Genomic DNA, 19,022 nt, shown 5'->3' with positions numbered 1-19,022 from the left:
AAAAGGACTATTAGAAATAATATTTATTAAAACTCTAGATAGATTGCTATATTATCAAGCATGAGTCTTATTGTTAGGAAAACAATGTTCTTCCTTTATAGAATAAACTACTTGGATAATATGTCTTCTGCTCGTTGAATTTTTATTTTTATCTTTTGTAGAGATGTGGGTCCCATTATGTTGCCCAGGCTGGTCTCAAACTCCTGGCCCCAAGAGATCCTCCCACCTCTGCCTCCCAAAATTCTGGGATTACAGGTGTAAGCCACCATGTGCAGCCTGCTCCTTGGTTTTTTAGAACAATAGTTATGAGTACATAGACACCATGCAGAAACACTTTGCATGGATTGTCTCCTTTACTTTTCATAACCTTACAAGATAACTATTTTTAGCCCAGTATATTGGTTAGAAAGCTGAGATCTAGTGGTATTTAGTAATCTGATTATCATCACTTGGGAAATAGTTGAGTAGAGGTTTGACCCCTTAACTACCTATCATTGAGGCACAGTAATGCAGTTCATAATTTATAATGCCTTCCCAGTAGTTTAAGATGTAAGTTTCAACTACAATTAATGAATTATCATTGTAACCTACTGAATTTTATTTCCTGAATAGTAGTCACCTTATCTTACTGTGATTAGGAAGCTATCATATTGTAGAAGCTCAGTTAGTTACTTAATTGGAATCATCATCATAAGGTGTGTCATCATCATAAGGTATGTCATCATCATGAGGTATTATACTCTCCCTAAATATTGTAGTTTATAATCTCTTCTATTTGAAAGAAAAAATTGTTATCTATCTTTATTTAGATATTCTTTACTGAGGAAAGATGACCTTGAAAAGCCTCCTGAAGTTGTCATCTTAATTTTTTTTTGAGACAGGGTGTCTATTACCCAGTCTGGGTTACAGTGGTGCAGTCATGGCTCACGGGAGCCTCAAACTCCTGGGCTCAAGTGATCCTCCTGCCTCAGCCTCTCTAGTAGCTGGGACTCCAGAGTAGTTGCCACCATACCTGACTAATTTTTTAAATTTTTTTCTTGAGATGGACTCTCACTTTGTTGCCAAGTCTGATCTCAAACTCCTGGCTTTAAGCAATCCTCTCACCTTGGCTTCTTAAAGCAGTAGGATTACAGGTATGAACCACTGTGCCCTGCCAATTTATTTTTAATCACTAATTGAGTTACCATTTTAAAAAAGTCCAGTTACATTTGAAAACTATAGGTAATACACCTGGTTGGTTAGATTTTTAGTCAATATTAGTGGTAGATAATTTTTTAGGAGAAACAAAGAAGCAAAAAGCTTTTTTGGTGGGTGTTATTTCTGAAGGTTGAACAACTAACATAGTAAGCTACTGTACCTGAGTGAACGATGATAGAAGTGTAGAGCTTTTTTCCTCTACAGCCATGATTATTAAACTTTGCTAGGTCTGAAAATCATAGACTCTTTCCCCAGAAAAGTTGACATATGCACAGCATTTTATAAAAGTGTCAAGGGAGTCATAGATAACTACTGAATTTTGATTCCTGCCTTGGACTTGGGAGAGACAGCATAACAAGTAAGGGTCTTGCAAAGATGTCCAAGGTGGCCACTGATCTCATGAGATTTAGGGACCTCAGTGACCCTTGAACCATGAGATCCAAAGGTTTTTAGATCAGTGATCTAGAGAGGAAGTTAAGTGTTCTGACTTTGAGTTATTTTTCTTCTGAGTCCAAATACCTGCAGGGTGTGGTATGCAGCCAGTGCCAGTTTGGCTTGCAAAGACTTCTTCTTGGCCAAGTCTCCAGCATTTCCAAATGCTGTTCTCCCATGGATGTTTTTCCAGTGTCACTGGACATGGTCAATCGTTAGGACATCCAAAGAAGACAGTAAATGGTTCCCACCTAGCACAGTTAGCTCATCATCCAGTAACTTGTTTTTGCAGTTTTTTATTTTACAATCTGGCATAGTATTGACATCCTTGCACTCCAAACCAGAGCTCATTAGAATGAGTTGGCCTTTGGTAAAATTTTCCGTCAATTAATTTTTTTTTTGCCATGAATTTCTTTAGTAGAACAGATTTGTTTTTTAAAATACATAGCCTTGGTTACTTATCCACTTAACCCTACCAATAGGGAATACCTCCCTGGACTCTAGACCTGGTTCCTGCTTTTCTAGTTTCCAGTTTGCATGTAAACATTTAATGTATATTCAGATTCCTAGTGGTCTTCTAATCTTTTGTCTGTCTCTGTTTTCTCTTTGCTCCAAACTGTCTTACCATACTAATCTTGGTATTTTACTACCAGGTTCCTTCTCTGCTGAAACACGTTCAGTGTTGCATCACCACTTACATAAGTAAGTCAAACCAGACTGAATTTATAGAAATTATCTAGTTTGCCCTCTTTATCTTACAGACAAGGAGTAGAACTTCCACAGAGATGATGCTATGTGTCTAAGCAGAAGCAACTTGCTGTGGAGTTCTGATGGTAGAACTGTTCCTACTGTACCTTACTACCTGCCATTTGACCTCCTTAGCTCAACATTTGGAGGGTCCCTCTCAAATGCAGTTTTCCTGGAATATTTCTTATCTCTTAACTGGTCTCCCTAACACATTATGAGCTTTCCCATTTCTTTGCCTTTGCATAAGACCCTTCCTCTATCTAGACTGTCCCACTCCCTCGCATTTAGTATTAATAGAAATTCATACTCATTCACATACCATGCCTAACTAAGCACTTAGTATTTTATATGAGTTATTTAATCCTTATAAATCCATCAGCTAGATTCTACATGATTCCCATGTGACACATGTAAAAATTTAGGCTGAAGTAGATGAAGTGACTTGCCCAAGACTTCTGAGTTAGTAGGTTTCAGGGCCAGGATCCAACCTGAGTGGTCTGTCTCCAGAACCTGTGCTATTAATCCATACATTAAATTCACTGCCTCTAAGGAGTATTTTCCAAGTTGCAGGCCATAGGCTCCCTCTACTCTGTGAAACTTTCCACAGTGATATATATCAGAGAAGCAGAATTTATTTCATGGTTATCTGTGCTTTCTGGAAGGTGAGTCAATATACTACGGGGTTGAATATTTCCTACCCAAAATGCTTGGGACCAAAAGTGTTTCAGATTTCTTTTTTTTTTTTCAGATTTTAGAATATTTGTGTTTTTTTCTTTTTAATATACTTTCAACTATTATTTTTGATTCAGCAGCTACATTTGAAGGTTTATTACTTGGGTATATTGTATGATGCTGAGGTTTGGGGTATGATTGATCCCATCACCCAGGTAGTGAACATGGTACCCAATAGGTAGTTTTTTTAACCCTGTCTTCCTGCTTCCTATCTAGTTGTCCCTGGTATCTATTGTTGCCATCTTTATTTCCATGAGTATGCAGTGTTTAGTCCCCACTTGTAAGTGAGAACATGCAATATTTGGTTTTCTATTCCTGTGTTAATTCACTGACAATGATGGCCTCCAGCTGCATCCATATTCCTGCGAAAGACATGATTTCATTGTTTTTTTTTTTGTGGCTGCATAGTATTCCATGGTGTATATGTATCACATTGTCTTTATTCAGTCCATTGTTGATAGGCACATAGGTCGATTCCATGTCTTTCTATTGCGAATAGTACTGTGATGAACGTACAAATGCATGGGTTTATTTGGTAGAAGGACTTATTTTGGATATACACCCAGCAATGGGATTGCTGGGTTGAATGGTAGTTCTGAATTCTTTGAGAAATCCCCAAATTTCTTTCCACAGTGGCTGAACAGTGTATATGCATTCCCTTTTCTCTGCAGCCACACCAGCATCTGTTGTTTTTTGACATTTTTTAAAATTATACTTTAAGTTCTGGGGTACAAGTGCAGAACGTGCAGTTTGTTACATAGGTATACACGTGCCATGGTGGTTTGCTGCAGCCATCAACCCGTCACCTACATTAGGTATTTCTCCTAGTGCTATCCTTCCCCTAGCCCCCCAATACCCAACAGGCTCTGGTGTGTGATGTTTCCCTCCCTGTGTCCATGTGTTCTCATTGTTCAACTCCCACTTATGAGTGAGAATATGTGGTGTTTGGTTTTCTGTTGTTGTGTTAGTTTACTGAGAATGATTGTTTCCAGCTTCATCCATGTCTCTGCAAAGGACATGAACTCATCCTTTTTATGGCTGCATATTATTCCATGCTGTATATGTGTCACATTTTCTTTATCCAGTCTATCACTGATGGACATTTGGGTTGGTTCCAAGTCTTTGCTATTGTGAATAGTGCCGCAATAAACATACGTGTGAATGTGTCTTTATAGTAGAATGATTTATAATCCTTTGTGTATATACCCAGTAATGGGATCGCTGGGTCAAATGGTATTTCTGGTTCTAGATCCTTGAGGAATCGCTACACTATCTTCCACAATGGTTGAACTAATTTACACTCCCACCAACATGACAGCCATTCTAACCCATATGAGATGGTGTCTTATTGTGGTTTTGATTTGCATTTCTCTGTTGATTAGTGAGGTTGAGCAATTTTTCATATGTTTCTTGGCCCCTTGCATATCTTCTTTTGAGAAATGTCTGTGTCTTTTGCTTACTTGTTGTTTATGGGGTTATTTTTTGCTTGTTGAATTGTTTAAGTTCCTTATAGATTCTGGATATTAGATCTTTGTTGGATGCATAGTTTACAAATATTTTCCCCCATTCTGTAGGTTGTCTATTTACTCTGTTAGTAGTTTCTTTTGCTGTGTAGTAGCTCTTTAGTTTAATTAGCTCCCAATTGTCATTTTTTGTTTCTGTTGGAATTGCTTTTGAGGACTTAGTCATAAATTATTCCCCAAGGCCAATGTCCAGAATGGTGTTTACTAAGTTTTCTTCCAGGATTTTTACAGTGTGGGGCCTTACATTTTAATCTTTAATTCCTTTTGAGTTAATTTTTGTATGTGTTGAATAGTAGGGGTCTAGTTCCATTCTTCTGCATATAGCTAGCCAGTTATCCCAGCACCATTTATTGAATAGGGAGTCCTTTCCCTATTGTGTATGTTTGTTGACTCTGTCAAAGATCACATGGCTTGTATGCATGTAGCTTTATTTTAGATTTCAGATTAGAGATGTTCAATCTGTATAAATGCTTAGAAAGTAATATTAACACAATAATTTATTAAGCGACCACAAATATCTACAACTTGACTTTCTAATTTCTCTTCCAAATGTAATTAGAAGGAAACCAATGAAAACCAAGGACGTAATAATGGGAGACTGCGCTATAGGTAGATGTGCTGAGCCCCAGCACACAAAGCCAGGGTTTTCATCCTACCTGCACCAGTTACTCCTAATGCGTGTACCTTGGGGATACCGGTTAACCTCTCTGAGTTTCCATGACCTCATTTGTAAAATAAGCTTAATATAATCTCTCATGGGGTTGTGGTAGAGACTGTATATGAAAACTTGTTTTAAATTATAAAGCACGTTTCAAAAACAGTATTATTTTTCAGTCTCACCAGAAATTGAATATCAGTAAATCAGCTTAACGAATAAATTACTTTATTATTATACACTGCCCTACCACCAGTGGTAGAGTGTAGATTTCAGTGTTTTTATCAGGGAACTTCCTATAAGCCTTCTTTGAACCAATATTTGTATATAAATTATTCATGAAATGGAATTGGTCACCATACTCTTTACATTTTCTTTGCTTTTTAGACATATACTCAGATCCCACACTTTGTAAATACTAATCTAGTTGATTGTATTTTTGTATTTTTAAAATAATATAAATTATGCTTAAGAAAGGGCTGGATTGTTAAGCAGCTTGTGTTCAGAATACCTGCCACTTCTTGCTGCATTTTTCTATCTGGAATGCCTTTAATTTACCTGATTTATTCAAAATGAGATAGAATATTGCTGCTTACTTATCGCTTTCACATCTGCAGCAGGTCTGCTCTGTCTTTGTCACTAGGGTTTACATAAAATGACTAGACGCTTTTTCCTTTCAAAGATGAGGATGAAGATTAAGAAGAGAAAAGAAATTATGGAAGCTTGGTGGAAAGTTTGAGAGGAAGAAAGTTAAGTGTAAAGAATAAGGGAGTTAACGCCAAAAATAAATGAACAAAAATGCCGTCATGTCTGGCAGCTCAGGTGTGTTTTCAATAAGCAGCAATGGAATGGACACGGTGGCTCATGACTGTAATCCCAGCATTTTGGGAGGCCAAGGCAGGCAGATCACTTGAGGCCAGGAGTTTGAGACCAGACTGGCCAACATAGCAAAACCCCGTCTCTGCTAAAAATACAAAAATTAGCCAGGTGTAGTGGTGCGTGCCTGTAATCCCAGAGGCTGACACATGCGAGGATTCCTTAAGCCCAGGAGGTGGAGGTTGGAGTAAGCCAGGATTGTGCTACTGCACTCCAGCCTGGGTGACAGAGTGAGACTCTGTACCAAAAAAAGAAAAAAAAAAGCAGCAATGATTCTAATATTTTATTTAGGGTGGTATGAAGAAGGTTGATGGTGAAGATTCACAAGTGGAAAATACCCAGAACAAGTGCCCAGAGGGTGTAGAGTGTGAAAATATGTAGTGGAGCTAAGAGACAAGGGAGGCTCTTCTCTCCAGGGACCTGAGTTCTAGTCTAGACTTAACATGTGATGGCTGTGTGACCTTAGTCAAGGCACTTGACCCCTTCTAGCCTCAGTTTCTTCATCTGTTAAATAGAGGTAATATGTCAGCAGGATCTGAGGATAAATTGTAATAATGCAGCCCAAGCCCATAGTGAGCACAGTGCCTAGCACATAGTAAATATTTGATACGTGTTAGACACTGTTACTATTTTATGATTATGTGAACTTTGGGAAAAGGAACCATACTAAGTGCCTCAGTTCAGAGCTGAAATGAGTGTCAGGTGGCATTACTGGAAGTAGGATGGTAGTAAGCACCATGAGATCAGTTACTATCTTAGCTCCCATGTGACTACTTATGCCCATGCCTAAATTCATTTATCAATAAATTGTTCTCAGATTCTAGAAGCTATTGACAAGACCAAGCAGAATCATACAGAAAATGTTATGGTAAACTTGTGCGAGATGACCTAGTCTAGCAAACATGCACATGATCTTAGCTTTCTATAAGGAAGATAAAGTTTTTAGAGACAAGGTGAAGGAAAAAATAAGTCTACAAAGCAAGATAGACCCTTGAAGATGTAATGGTGCAAAACTACTTTTTAATATATGTTATCTTAATACCCAATGGTCTAAGTCAGTTGTTGGCTAAATTATTCATCTGGGAATTTTAATGGTGACATAAGAGAAGGTTGCGGACAGCAAAGTTGGTACAGTGTGTAGGAAGGAAGAGAACCTAGAACTCTGTAACTTACTAGGGTTATATGCCTCCAAAGTCAGTTGCCGGTATAGCTCTCAGTAAAGAACATGGATTGAGTGTTTATAATGTGTTTGGCACATTCATCTATCTTAATTCTAAATGACCATTTGACATAGGTATCTTGATCTTCATTGTATAAATGAGAGGAACCAACATACAGAGTTTAGATTTGTCCCAGATTCCTTTGTCCCAAACCTATTGCTTATTCACTTATGCTAGAATGACTGATGTAAGTAAGTCAGACGTTATTTAAAGGCTTCAAAAGAACCTAGGCAAATATTTGAGACTTCTCAAATGTTCAGCCGAAGGTAAGAGAATTAAGTTACATCACAAAATGAATCTTTCTAAATTATTTCTTATAAAGCATTTGCATCTCATAAGTAGCATTTTTTTTTTGAAGTTTCACTGATCATTTTTTAGGTTCAACATAAAATAGTTCTCAAATTTGGGTGCACATCGGAATCACCTGGATGACTTGTTAAGTAAGATTCAGTAGCTCTGGTATGGCCTGAGAATATGCATTTCTGACAGATTCCCTATTGCTGGCACATCACTTTGAGGTCCACATTTTGAGAACCACTGACATAAAAAGCATGTATTTTATGATTAATCCTATGGAGGAACAAGTAGGAAAATAGTCCTTGAGGGGAATTCCAAGATCACAGGTGGAAGCTGAAATTCAGATCATGTTTCCAAAACTCAGTAGGTTATACCTAGCCAGGCATAACTGAATTTGGAGTCTAAAAGATCTGTATTATCATTTTTTATTTTGAAGGATGCCTTTGATTACAGAGAGAAATCAAGGATTAAAAATCAATATACATGTAAATATTGAAATTCATTGGTAACTTTAAAAAGCACAACAGTTTTGTCTGCTTTTCTCCAAAGTTCTACAAATATGATTAATTGATGTATAAGAATTTTCTTATGGAATTTTTTTTTTGTCTCTGTAGGTGGCAAATCTTCCAAAAGACTATATGATAACCCTCAAATATGTCCCCGGGATGGATGTTTTGGTATGTAAACTACATTTCTGAGTTTCATTTTAGTAGCTCATAGAAGAAATGGGATCATTCATATTGAGATAGTACACTAGCTGCTATTTAGGAGCTTGCTTATTGTCAGGATTTGAAGAATTTATCTTTGGAATTTGACTTGCAGGCTTTTTTTTCCCCCTCTTAAGCAACTGTTAAACTTTATCAGTGATCATTTCAGCACATATATCCTAGACCTGTATAGTTGTTCTTCACTATCCTTAGGGGATTGGTTCCAGGACACCTTCCGACCCTCCATCCTCCCCACTCACTCCACCATCAGGATACCCAAATCCTAGGATGCTCAAGTCATTTCTATGAATGGCATAGTATTTGCATATAACCTATGCACATTCTTCTGTATACTTTATTTTTAAATTTTTATTTTTCACCATGGAAGGCACACTGGAACTCCTGTGTGTTCCAGGAGTTTAGTTCCAGGAATTTGGAACTAAATTAAATTATTTCTAAATTAATTCTAAATTAATTCTAATACTGAATATAATGCCTATATTACATAAATCATTGTTATACTCTGCTTTTAAAATTTGCTTTATGTTTTCTTATTGTTTGAATATTTTCCATCTTTGGTTGGTTGAATCCATGGATACAGAGGGCCATCTGTACTTCCAAAGTAAATACGATTATCTTCTTTAGACCTAGCCACAGATTTTCTCATTTTCCTTAAGCATCCCCCTAAAAAGGACTTCAGTGTAAGTTTATGTAAATTCTTTTTCACAGCTGACCTATCTCACTTGTTTAATTTGAAAGCACAATTTGATTTACTAGCAGTGCAATAGATTCTTAGAACCTTACAACAAGTGTATGTGTTTACTATTATAAGTACTACTCTGTTGCTGAAACCAAGAAATTTTAATTATTTTTCTCATTACACAGTATCAGAATTCATACATTAAGAAATATTTCAAGCATAGAGAATAATGTAATATCTGTATACCTATCACAGAGCTTATCAAACCTTACCATTGTGCAATATTTGCTTCAAATATATTTTTAATAATGAAACATTACAAATGTAACTAATGCCCCATGTATGCTCCTTCTCTGTCTTCATTAATCCCCAGTTTGTCTCTTAGTGGTAACACTTATTCTGAGCTGGACTTTTTCATTCCAATGTGTGCTTTCAGGGCTTGTAATGTGGACAGCATTCACTAGTGTTATGTAGAGCAGGAGGAGCATTCTCTTATATGTTTACTGCAGTGTATGCACCCATACATAAGACATGGAACTTTTTGAATATTTAATAATTTTATGTTAAGCTTCTATACTTTGAAGTTCGCTTATATCTTTCAACATGCTTTGACAAGTTGTTTTATGTTGACTCATTTCAACTACTGTACTGTGTTTCTTGAGTAAATTTAAAACCATTTGAGTTACTCTCTTCTCTACAACTCTCATCTTTCCATAATCTACCAAAACTTATTATACATCTACTTTGTGCAAGTTGTTTTAGGTTTTGACCAATTTTTGTGGATCAGTCCATCAAAGTTGTTACCAATTTAAACACATCATTATGTGCTTGTGCTTAAAATGCATTTCAAAGACTACAAGGCTGTCATTTCAAGAGAATGTCAAAGCTACATTTCTTTTTATTAGTAAGCATTTTAGCATGAACTACCTAAAGTTTTTTTTAGAATTCCTTAGAACATGTATCTTCATGTCGAACCATTTATCCTCAAGCCTATGTCAATGTCTATCCTATTGAGTTAGGGGGAGTTCTCTGGAAATAGAAATGGAAAATTATTAGCAGCCTGAAAGTTAATTAATTTTATTATTTGATTACTAAGCAAGTATTTAGTTAGGAAAAACTAACCAGGAGCCAGCACTTTGGCAGACACTTGAAGAAACAAACACACACCAATTAGGCAATGATCTTTAGTTCAAAAAGTTTAGTAATTGGGAAGGCAGGCAGGGGGGATTATGTGGCCTTTTTATAACACTTTTCCATTTGCAAAATGATTTCACATATTAATTTCCTTGGCTGATTAGAAAAACTCTGAGGAAGGTAAAATAGCTATTATGATTCCTATTTTACAAATGATACATTGAGCTTTACAGCTCAAAAGTATTTTGCCCAAGGCTATACAATTAGAACGTGACAGAGTCTTAAAAAGAAACCCCTAGGTCATCAGACTCTTAACCCTGGGTTACGGAAAGTGAGGATCTAAATAATTACAACACTTAGGGAAAGTGTTTGAAGGGAAGCCTCTAGGTAATAAAGACCCACCCCAGATCCTTCCTGACTGCAGCAGCATTTAGGATTGTGATTGCCAAGCACCCAAAGATAACCTGCTGCTCTTTGAAAAACAAATGCTAAACTGAAAACAACTAAATAGAATTTTTTGTGCTGGTATAATCATAGAATATGCTAAATCATAGATTTCAATGTCGGCTTGTGATAGCAAGAGCCAAGCTTGTGAAAATAAAGCTGATTCACTGCCACATATTTTGTGCTTGTTTCTGTAATTGAGAAAAATCTACTATTGATTCTGGCATGCTATACGGGCACAACTGGAGAAACACTGTTCTTCTTGGCCACCACCATGGGCAAGAAAAACAAGGCCATGTTTAGAGCATTGGACAGAACCAGGGGTCTCACCCTTTGTTTTACCTTCATTTTGACATGTTCGTTTCTGCGAAGACCAGAGGAGTTTCCCAGTGGGGAGGCCTCTGATTATTTGCGAGTGGTCAGAGTCCCAGCTGCCTTATCTTTTGTCTTTAAACAATAGAGGGTGGAGTGGGAATGGGTGCCAAAAAGATTCTCTGGTGCCAAAGCAATAAAATTCTGCCCATGGGCACTGGGCAGAAGAAAGCTCTAGAATAGAATACACTTTTATTTTTATTTTTATTTTGCCTTCATTTTAAAAAACAGCTAAATTCTCCTAGAAAAGGGAGTTCACTTTTCCAAGGTCCTTCTTAGAAAATTACCTAGCAGATTCTGTCTCACAAATAGCAGGGTGTGATCAACCACTTAGTATTTAAATCTAACGATAATCACCAATGCTATTTTAAACTCCTTGAAACTATTATATTGCCGGACTGTTAAAATTTCCTTTAACTTCCTAACCTTAAAGAATACCTGGATATTTCTGGTCTTTTACATTTACTGGTAATGTTATTGTAGAAAGAATAAAAATGGCATTGCTGAATTGTTGCCACACACCTTCATTCACTTGAACTTCCATAGCATTACATAAACTGTGGGTTGCTTGTAAAATTTGAGTTTAAAAATCTTCATTTAAAAAAAATTTTTTTTATTTTTAGCTATTATGGATACATAAGAGTTGTGTATATTTATGGGGTACACGTGATATTTTGATACAAGCATACAGTGTGTAATGATCAAATCAGAGTAACTGGAATATTCATCAGCTCAACTTCACAATTTCTTTGTGTTAGGAACATTCCAATTCCACTTTTAGTTATTTTGAAACAGACATTTTTATTAACTGTGCCACCTATTTTGCTACTGAACACTGGATCTTATTCGTTTTTCAATTTTTACTTAAAGTATATATTCATCAGTTTTCTTTTAGTTTTTTATTTGCAAATAATTTTAAATTTACAAAAAAGTTGCAAGAATATTTAAAGAACACCCATGTGCCGTTTAATCCAGATTCAGCTATTTCAAGTATTTTTAACATTCTGCCTCATTTGCCTTATCAGTTGCTTTCTTTCTATGTATGCATGTGTGTTTTATTATGTTTCTGAACTTCTTGAATAAGTTGTATACTGATGCATACATGTCCATTTACTCTTAAATACTTCAGTGTGTATTTCCTATGTGAAGGATATTTTCTTACCTAAACACAGTACATTTGCAACTTCAACAAATTTTACAATAATTATAGTACTTTAATCTAGGTCTGCATTTCAATTTAGCTTTTTTTTTTTTTTTTTTTTTTTTTTTTTTTTTTGCATTTCTTTTCCTTCAGTATAAGATCCTATCTAGGATTGGAATTTTCATTTTGATACCATGTAAATAATGACTCCCAAAAATACCTTGTTTTGGGGAATATATTACCTGACATGGCAAAAAGGACTTTGCAGATGTAATTAAATTGAGGATTTATAGATGGAAAAGTTATTTTGGATTATCCAGGTGGTCCCACTCTGATTTACATGAGTTCTTATAAAAGGGAGGCAGGAGTGTCAGAGCCAGAGAGGGAGATTTGAAAATATTACACTGCTGGCTTCAAAGATGGAAGAGGGATTCACAAGCCAAGGAACGCACATGGCCTCTGAAAGCTGGAAAAGGCAAAGAAAATGATTTTTCCTTTAGAGCATCCAAAAGAAACACAGCCCTAATGAATACCTTGGTATTAGCCTATTCAGACCTATTTTAAACTTCTGACCTCCAGAACTGTAAAATAACAAATTTGTGCTGCTTTAAGCCACCAAGTTTGTAGTACTTTGTTATAGCAGCAATAATAAGCTACTACATCCTGTCTCTCTAGTCTCCTTTAAGATTTCCTCAGGCTTTCTTTGTCTTTATGGCACTGATATTTTTGAATGAGACAGTCCTCCCCTTTAAGAAAAGTGTTTCTCTTTGCAACATTTGATTGATGTTTCTTAATGCTTCTGTGGAGCTTATGCAATTCAAGTGACAATGCTACGTAAGTGATGATTTGTGCTCAGGTAACCACATCCAGAGGCACACAGAGTCCATCCTCTCCTCATGGTGCTGTTTGTTTTGATCATCTGGTTAAGATGTTCAACTATTTATGTATATTTACTCATTCACAATTTGGGGAGAGACACTTTAAGGCCATATAAGCAATCCTTCTCCTTATCAAAGTTTCTCCCACAGATTTAGCATCTATTGATGATACTTGCCTGAACCAATCTTTGCTATCATTGTCAGTTTTTCATTCAGACTTTTTAAAGGCACAGCTAAATATGGAAGTGATTGGCAGCATGTGATGCCACTCTAACAATAAGCCTTCCAACCTTCTTCCCTCTTCAGTACCCTTCCTCAGGTATGCATAATTTCACTTCTTGGCTATTCTCATCTTTTTTTGCCTGGCCCTGTTACTTACCTCTGGGCTCTTTCCATTTTCTTTGATACCTCAGGATTTATTATTTGATGTTTTGATTCTTCCTGAATAGACAGAGTGATTTAAAAAGAAATACATCCAATCATTTCATTCCTGTTTCTTTATATTCATTGAATGGCTTTTTGTTGCTCTTAGGAAACAGGAAAAGGAGCTGCTTCAACAAGGCCTCCAAGACTATAGTGATCTAGCTGGGCACAGTGGCTCACGCCTGTAATCTCAGCATTTTGGGAGGCTGAGACAGGTGGATCATGAGGTCAGGAGATCGAGACCATCCTGGTTAACACTGTGAAACCCCGTCTATACTAAAAATACAGAAAATTAGCTGGGCGTGGTGGCGGGCGCCTGTAGTCCTAGCTACTCAGGAGGCTGAGGCAGGAGAATGGCGTGAACCTGGGAGGTGGAGTTTGCAGTGAGCCAAGATCACTCCACTGCACTCCAGCCTGGGCGACAGAGCGAGACTCCGTCTCAAAAAAAAAAAAAAAAGACTATACTGATCTGGCACCTTTCCACATCCTTTTTCAGTCCTTTATCGTTACCAGTTCCTTGCTGCCACATAGCTTCTTACCTGGCTTTCTCTATTCCTGGAATCCTGATTGGTTCTTTTGTCTAGCTAACACCTGATTCTTTTAGATTTCGGTTTCGATTTTTGATGAAACCAAATTGTTCTACTGGAAACTCTTCTCATCGCACTCCTCAGAGTAGCAGTTTTGGATGTATTTGTGGGATGATTTAATAGATAATCTTCCACCAACATGTAAACTTCACGAAGGTAGGAACTATATTATTTTTGCTCTGCATTAGATTCTCAGTGCCTCATGGATGCTCATATGCATTTAATGAATATTTGCTGAAAGAAAGTGAAGAAAGGAAGGAAGAAGAAAAGTTCCCTACCATATAATCATTTGTAATTTCCTTGAGGCACAGATTTGAACTTAGTTCACAAGGTTATAATGATGAGGTGAGTGCCTATAACTCATCACACAGTATCTGCACTGCAACGTTATTATCTTCTTTTAGATACGTGTGAATTTTTTGAAATATTTTAGGTGTAAGAATTGTATTATGCAATTTTGGGGAATCACAGCTTCTTTAAGCCTTCTGTTCTACTGCTTTAATTGAGTTATTTTTGCATTCAAGAACCTGCTTATTGTTCCCATTTACTAAAGGCTGAGAGCCAAATTCCTGAACCTAATGTTCATGACTCTCTGTAATCCTTCCCTGCCCTAACCAACTCATCTGAATACCCATTATTCCCCAACACAAACTTGCCACCTCAGCCACATGCATCACTGCCTCCTAAAATAATGCTCCTGTTCTCAAAGGATGCCCTTTCTTCTCCCATCCACTTATCCAAATTCTACCCACAGAATCATGCAATATCTTGGGGCTTAACCCATCTTAGTGGTCATCTCCTCCAAGGTCAGTTTAAGATTTCTCTTTCACACAAGGACATTTTCTGCTCTTTCAGCCCACATTTTCTCTCCCTTGTATCATTTGATCAGGTGAAATTGGCATCACATCTACTCTGTGCTGAGTGTTTTGCTTGATGCTGGGGCTTGGTGGTCAGCAATACTAACATTGCACCTGCTATGTGGAACCTATCTTTTAGTTTATTATCTTGTGATTTCTATGGAATTTGTCCAGAAGCTATTCATCTTGGGTACATGATCATATATTGCTTACATAGAGCTTAATATTTTAAGTGTTATATATTTGTCTCAAAGTATTATTGTGAGAAATAATTAAAATACAAAAAATATGAGTTGTGGTGGTGTGCATATAATAACATCAGATACCATCATTATTATTTTGTTGTTGTGTTCTCTTTTTACTATATTTTGACTATCTACAGAGCAAGGTTGAAATCTTTTACTCCTGTGTATCTCCTCACCATTCTTTAGACAATCCAATGCATATAGTCGCTCCTCAAAAAATAGTTATGAATAAACATTTAACTCTTGGCAAAAATGCTAGATTTCCAAATCTTGAAGGAGCCCATCTTATTAGTTTAGATTCCTGTGGTTTTCACTAATAGTAAAAGTCCCATTATTATAAGGACACTAGAGAATAGCATGTCACCTAAGGGCATGGGTGCAACAGGCCTCATGAAAAGACTGGAACCAGGATTGGAAACTATCAGTTTTTCCTTCTCCATCTCTGAATCTCTGTTTCTCCGCCTCATTCTATTTGTGCAGATATTTTCTCCTTTGTTCCAGTCACTTGGTAGAATGTAACTGCCCAAGAGCTGCCAGGTTTCCATATTTCAATTTCAGCCCTATTCAGAGACTAATTATCAGTTTCTAATGATCAATACCAATTTTGGGGAGGAACGTTCTGGTTGGCCTATCCAAGTCAGGTGTCTACCATCATCCAACCAACTGTGGCTACAGGGAAAGTTCACTGTTTGTAAGCATGGATTCTGAGGCTCCACTCCTATGATGCGGCATTCTCTCTATAAAAATAGACGTCAGCCAAATAGACACTTGTAGTCAACTATTTATCTGCCTCGATCTCCCATGTAATAAGAAAGTATTTATTTAAAAGGAATAAGTGTAAAATGTTAGTTGAATGAATAAAATATGACATTAAATGCTATTTTAAGTAGTTCTTTTGTATACTGTACTACAGCACAGGGGCCCGTCTTCCTAATAAGTGATTATATTAAGATGCTTTTCAGATTATCTAGGCCATTATTGTCTGATAGAAATACAATGGAAGCCACGTTCATAATCTTAATTGTCTGGTAGCAACACTAAAAAAATAAATAAATAAAAACGAGCAGCTGAAATTAAGTATAATGAAATTTATTTAGCCCCATGTATCCAAAATATTGTCATTCCACCTTAAAATCAATATAAAAATTATTAATGAAATGTTTTATATGTTTCATATTATTCAAAATCCACAGTGTGTTTTACATCTGCAACATATTACAGTTCATACACTAAATTTTCATTAGAAATAGTTATTCCATATTTAGATTTTTTAATAAAATTTACCATTGAGAAGATAGTCACATTTCTGTGTTTTCCAAACATACTTAAAAGTTTCAGCCTCTAAATAGGGTGATATTATTGACTTTTCAATTTAAAGAAATTATAATTAAGTAAAATGAAAATTTTAGCTCTGTAGTCACATTCAATGCATTTTGAGTGAGAGGAGCTGCAGATGGATAGTGGGATTCCCATATTGGCCAGCATCGATTAGAATTTATTTTATAGATGGAGAAACTGAAGCCCTGAATAGATTAAATGACTTGCCTGAAATCACAAAGTGAATTGACAGAGTTGGGACTAAAAACTAGGCCTCTACTTCATCGTTGCTGCCCTCACTCCCCAAACCCCTGTGCTGTTCCTTCACTGTTCTATTTTAGGGCTGGCCTAGGGGCCATTTATAGGTCTGCCCTGGGAAATAACACATATTTAGAGTGCTTTGGTTGATTACCATCTTAATCAGATTGAGATTTGTACGGCACTTTAATTCAAACAAGAAATGTAAAGTTAGATGCCTAAAGTGAACACTGAAGACCCAAATTAATTGTTTAGGGAGAGGACTAAAATAAATCATTACAAAACCCAGCTAATCCGAAGAGAAGTTAAGATTTCGGAGACTACACTGGCAACATGAACATGCAATATTTTGCAAAGTGCTTTTATAGGAAACATTTAAATTTGCCTGCCCATGGAATGTTTGAGAGTAGAATGTCAGCTTTCTAGCCACAACGAAAAAAACCAAAAGAACAGTAAATAAAGTCCACAAATGGCAATTGTCACAATTCCTCGGAGAAATTTACCTTCATTGGTATGACTCTGGATTAATTGAAATGAAACAGAAAGAACCATTTCTATTCCAAAGAGATTTCTTAATTGAGCCTAAGAATCGTGTCTGGTCCAGACGTGAGACCACATGGGTCATAGTGAATTCAGCAGAAAAAAACACTTCAGTTTTATGTGCTTTCACTATTCTCATGGCTACTAGAACAAAATGAGTGATCGAGAGTCCTGGTTTCTCGCGTTTCTGTGTAAATTTGTTATGTAACCTGGAACGAGACACTTCACTACTCTAAGCCTTGATTTTCCCGCTTATGCAATTGGTGAGACTGGTCCTCAGTATTCCTTCTAGGTCTGGAATTCTGGTGATTCTGATGACATGGCTCTAGATTTTGATTGCACATCCCAGAGGTAGATGCTGAAAGCACAAACAGAAAGGTGCCCTAGGCTTGCATACGTCTAATTCCAGCAAGACTGAAGTTTGACACGAATTAAAGAAAGTAAAACAAAAACAAACTGGGTGGTAATGCTGGTATTTAGATTAATCAGATTAGAAGGCTGGGTGAATACTCCTTATGAATATTCTTAGAAACCTCATAGTTCATGAGCCAGGCTTTTCTCTCTGAGAATCTCTAATTGGTATTTCACCAACTCCTGTGAAAAGAACATTCTCACTGGGTAGATACTAGCTTTAGGCCCTGTAAGAAAGAACATAGATATCTCTCTGTGAATAGCTACCAAATGGAAAGTAAAGTGCCTCAGTGAAGAAGTGTTACAGTATTATTTTGTCTACTTTCAGCTTCTTAATCCGTAAATCTTACCGTGACTGCTCTTAAAGACTGTCTGTGGGGTGGGCGCGGTGGCTCACTCCTGTAATCCCAGCACTTTGGGAGACCGAGATGGGTGGATCACCTGGGGTCAGGACTTCAAGATTAGCCTAGCCAACATGGTGAAATCCCATCTCTACTAAAAAAACAAAAGTTAGCTGGGCGTGGTGGCAGATGCCCGTAATCCCAACTACTCGGGAGGCTGAAGCAGGAGAATCGCTTGAACCCAGGAGGCAGAGGTTGCAGTGAGCTGAGACCACGCCATTGCACTCCAGCATGGGCGAGAAGAGCAAGACTGTCTCAAAAAAAAAAAAAAAAAAAAAAAAAAGACTGTGCATCTAATACCAATGTGGAATAATGTGTCAAATTACTTCACCTAATAAACCCCCACAGTTTCTTGAATGAGGCAGGAGATGGAGAGGAGAAAGCATGCCAGAATTAGCAAGTCCTCAGGATGATTTTAAAACACATGGTTTATTTCAGCCAGTTTCTCAAATTTACTGGCTCTGGAACTACAGAGATTCTGTGTCACATATTCTGTGGAATTAATATATTACCTTTTAAAAATTTATGCTTAGTCTTAGAATGTGCATATATTTCTGTTGTTGGTCTTTGGAAACAGTCATATTCCTAGTTATGTTTAGAATACTTTTAATTTTATTCATTTTAAATTATATATTTCATTTAATCATTTAGTGAGATCATGATCTGGTGTTCATGGTACTTTAAAATTCCTAAGGAAGTTCACAGTTTTTAACTGAATTGTCAGTGGTAGTGAGATGCTAGCAGTCCAAGGATATTGATTCGATATCATTGAGTCAGTTTGGATTCTAGAATAATACATGTTATAAGTACATAGGGATAGAAAGCACATGTTTTTAGTATTCCTAGCTAGAGCTGCTATAATTAACCAAGAAAACATAAGACAGAAGCTATCAAGAAAGAAGGTAAGAAATTGAGAGCATGGAGTCAA

At 36.7% G+C, this 19,022-nt stretch overlaps 1 protein-coding gene across 4 annotated transcripts in view; it reads left to right on the top strand.

Moving 5' to 3' along the window:
- Positions 1 to 19,022, top strand: part of KITLG (KIT ligand) — an 87,855-nt gene that overhangs the window by 39,958 nt on the left and 28,875 nt on the right. For all 4 annotated transcript variants that reach the window (XM_003313839.7, XM_509255.9, XM_016923954.4 and 1 more), the window contains exon 3: positions 8,294 to 8,356. In XM_003313839.7, coding sequence (XP_003313887.1) covers positions 8,294 to 8,356 — 63 coding nt within the window. The remainder of the gene's footprint in view (positions 1 to 8,293; positions 8,357 to 19,022) is intronic.

Source organism: Pan troglodytes, chromosome 10 (genome assembly GCF_028858775.2).
Source record: "Pan troglodytes isolate AG18354 chromosome 10, NHGRI_mPanTro3-v2.0_pri, whole genome shotgun sequence".
Taxonomy (NCBI): Eukaryota; Metazoa; Chordata; class Mammalia; order Primates; family Hominidae; genus Pan; species Pan troglodytes.
This window is presented reverse-complemented; position numbering and strand designations above follow the sequence as displayed.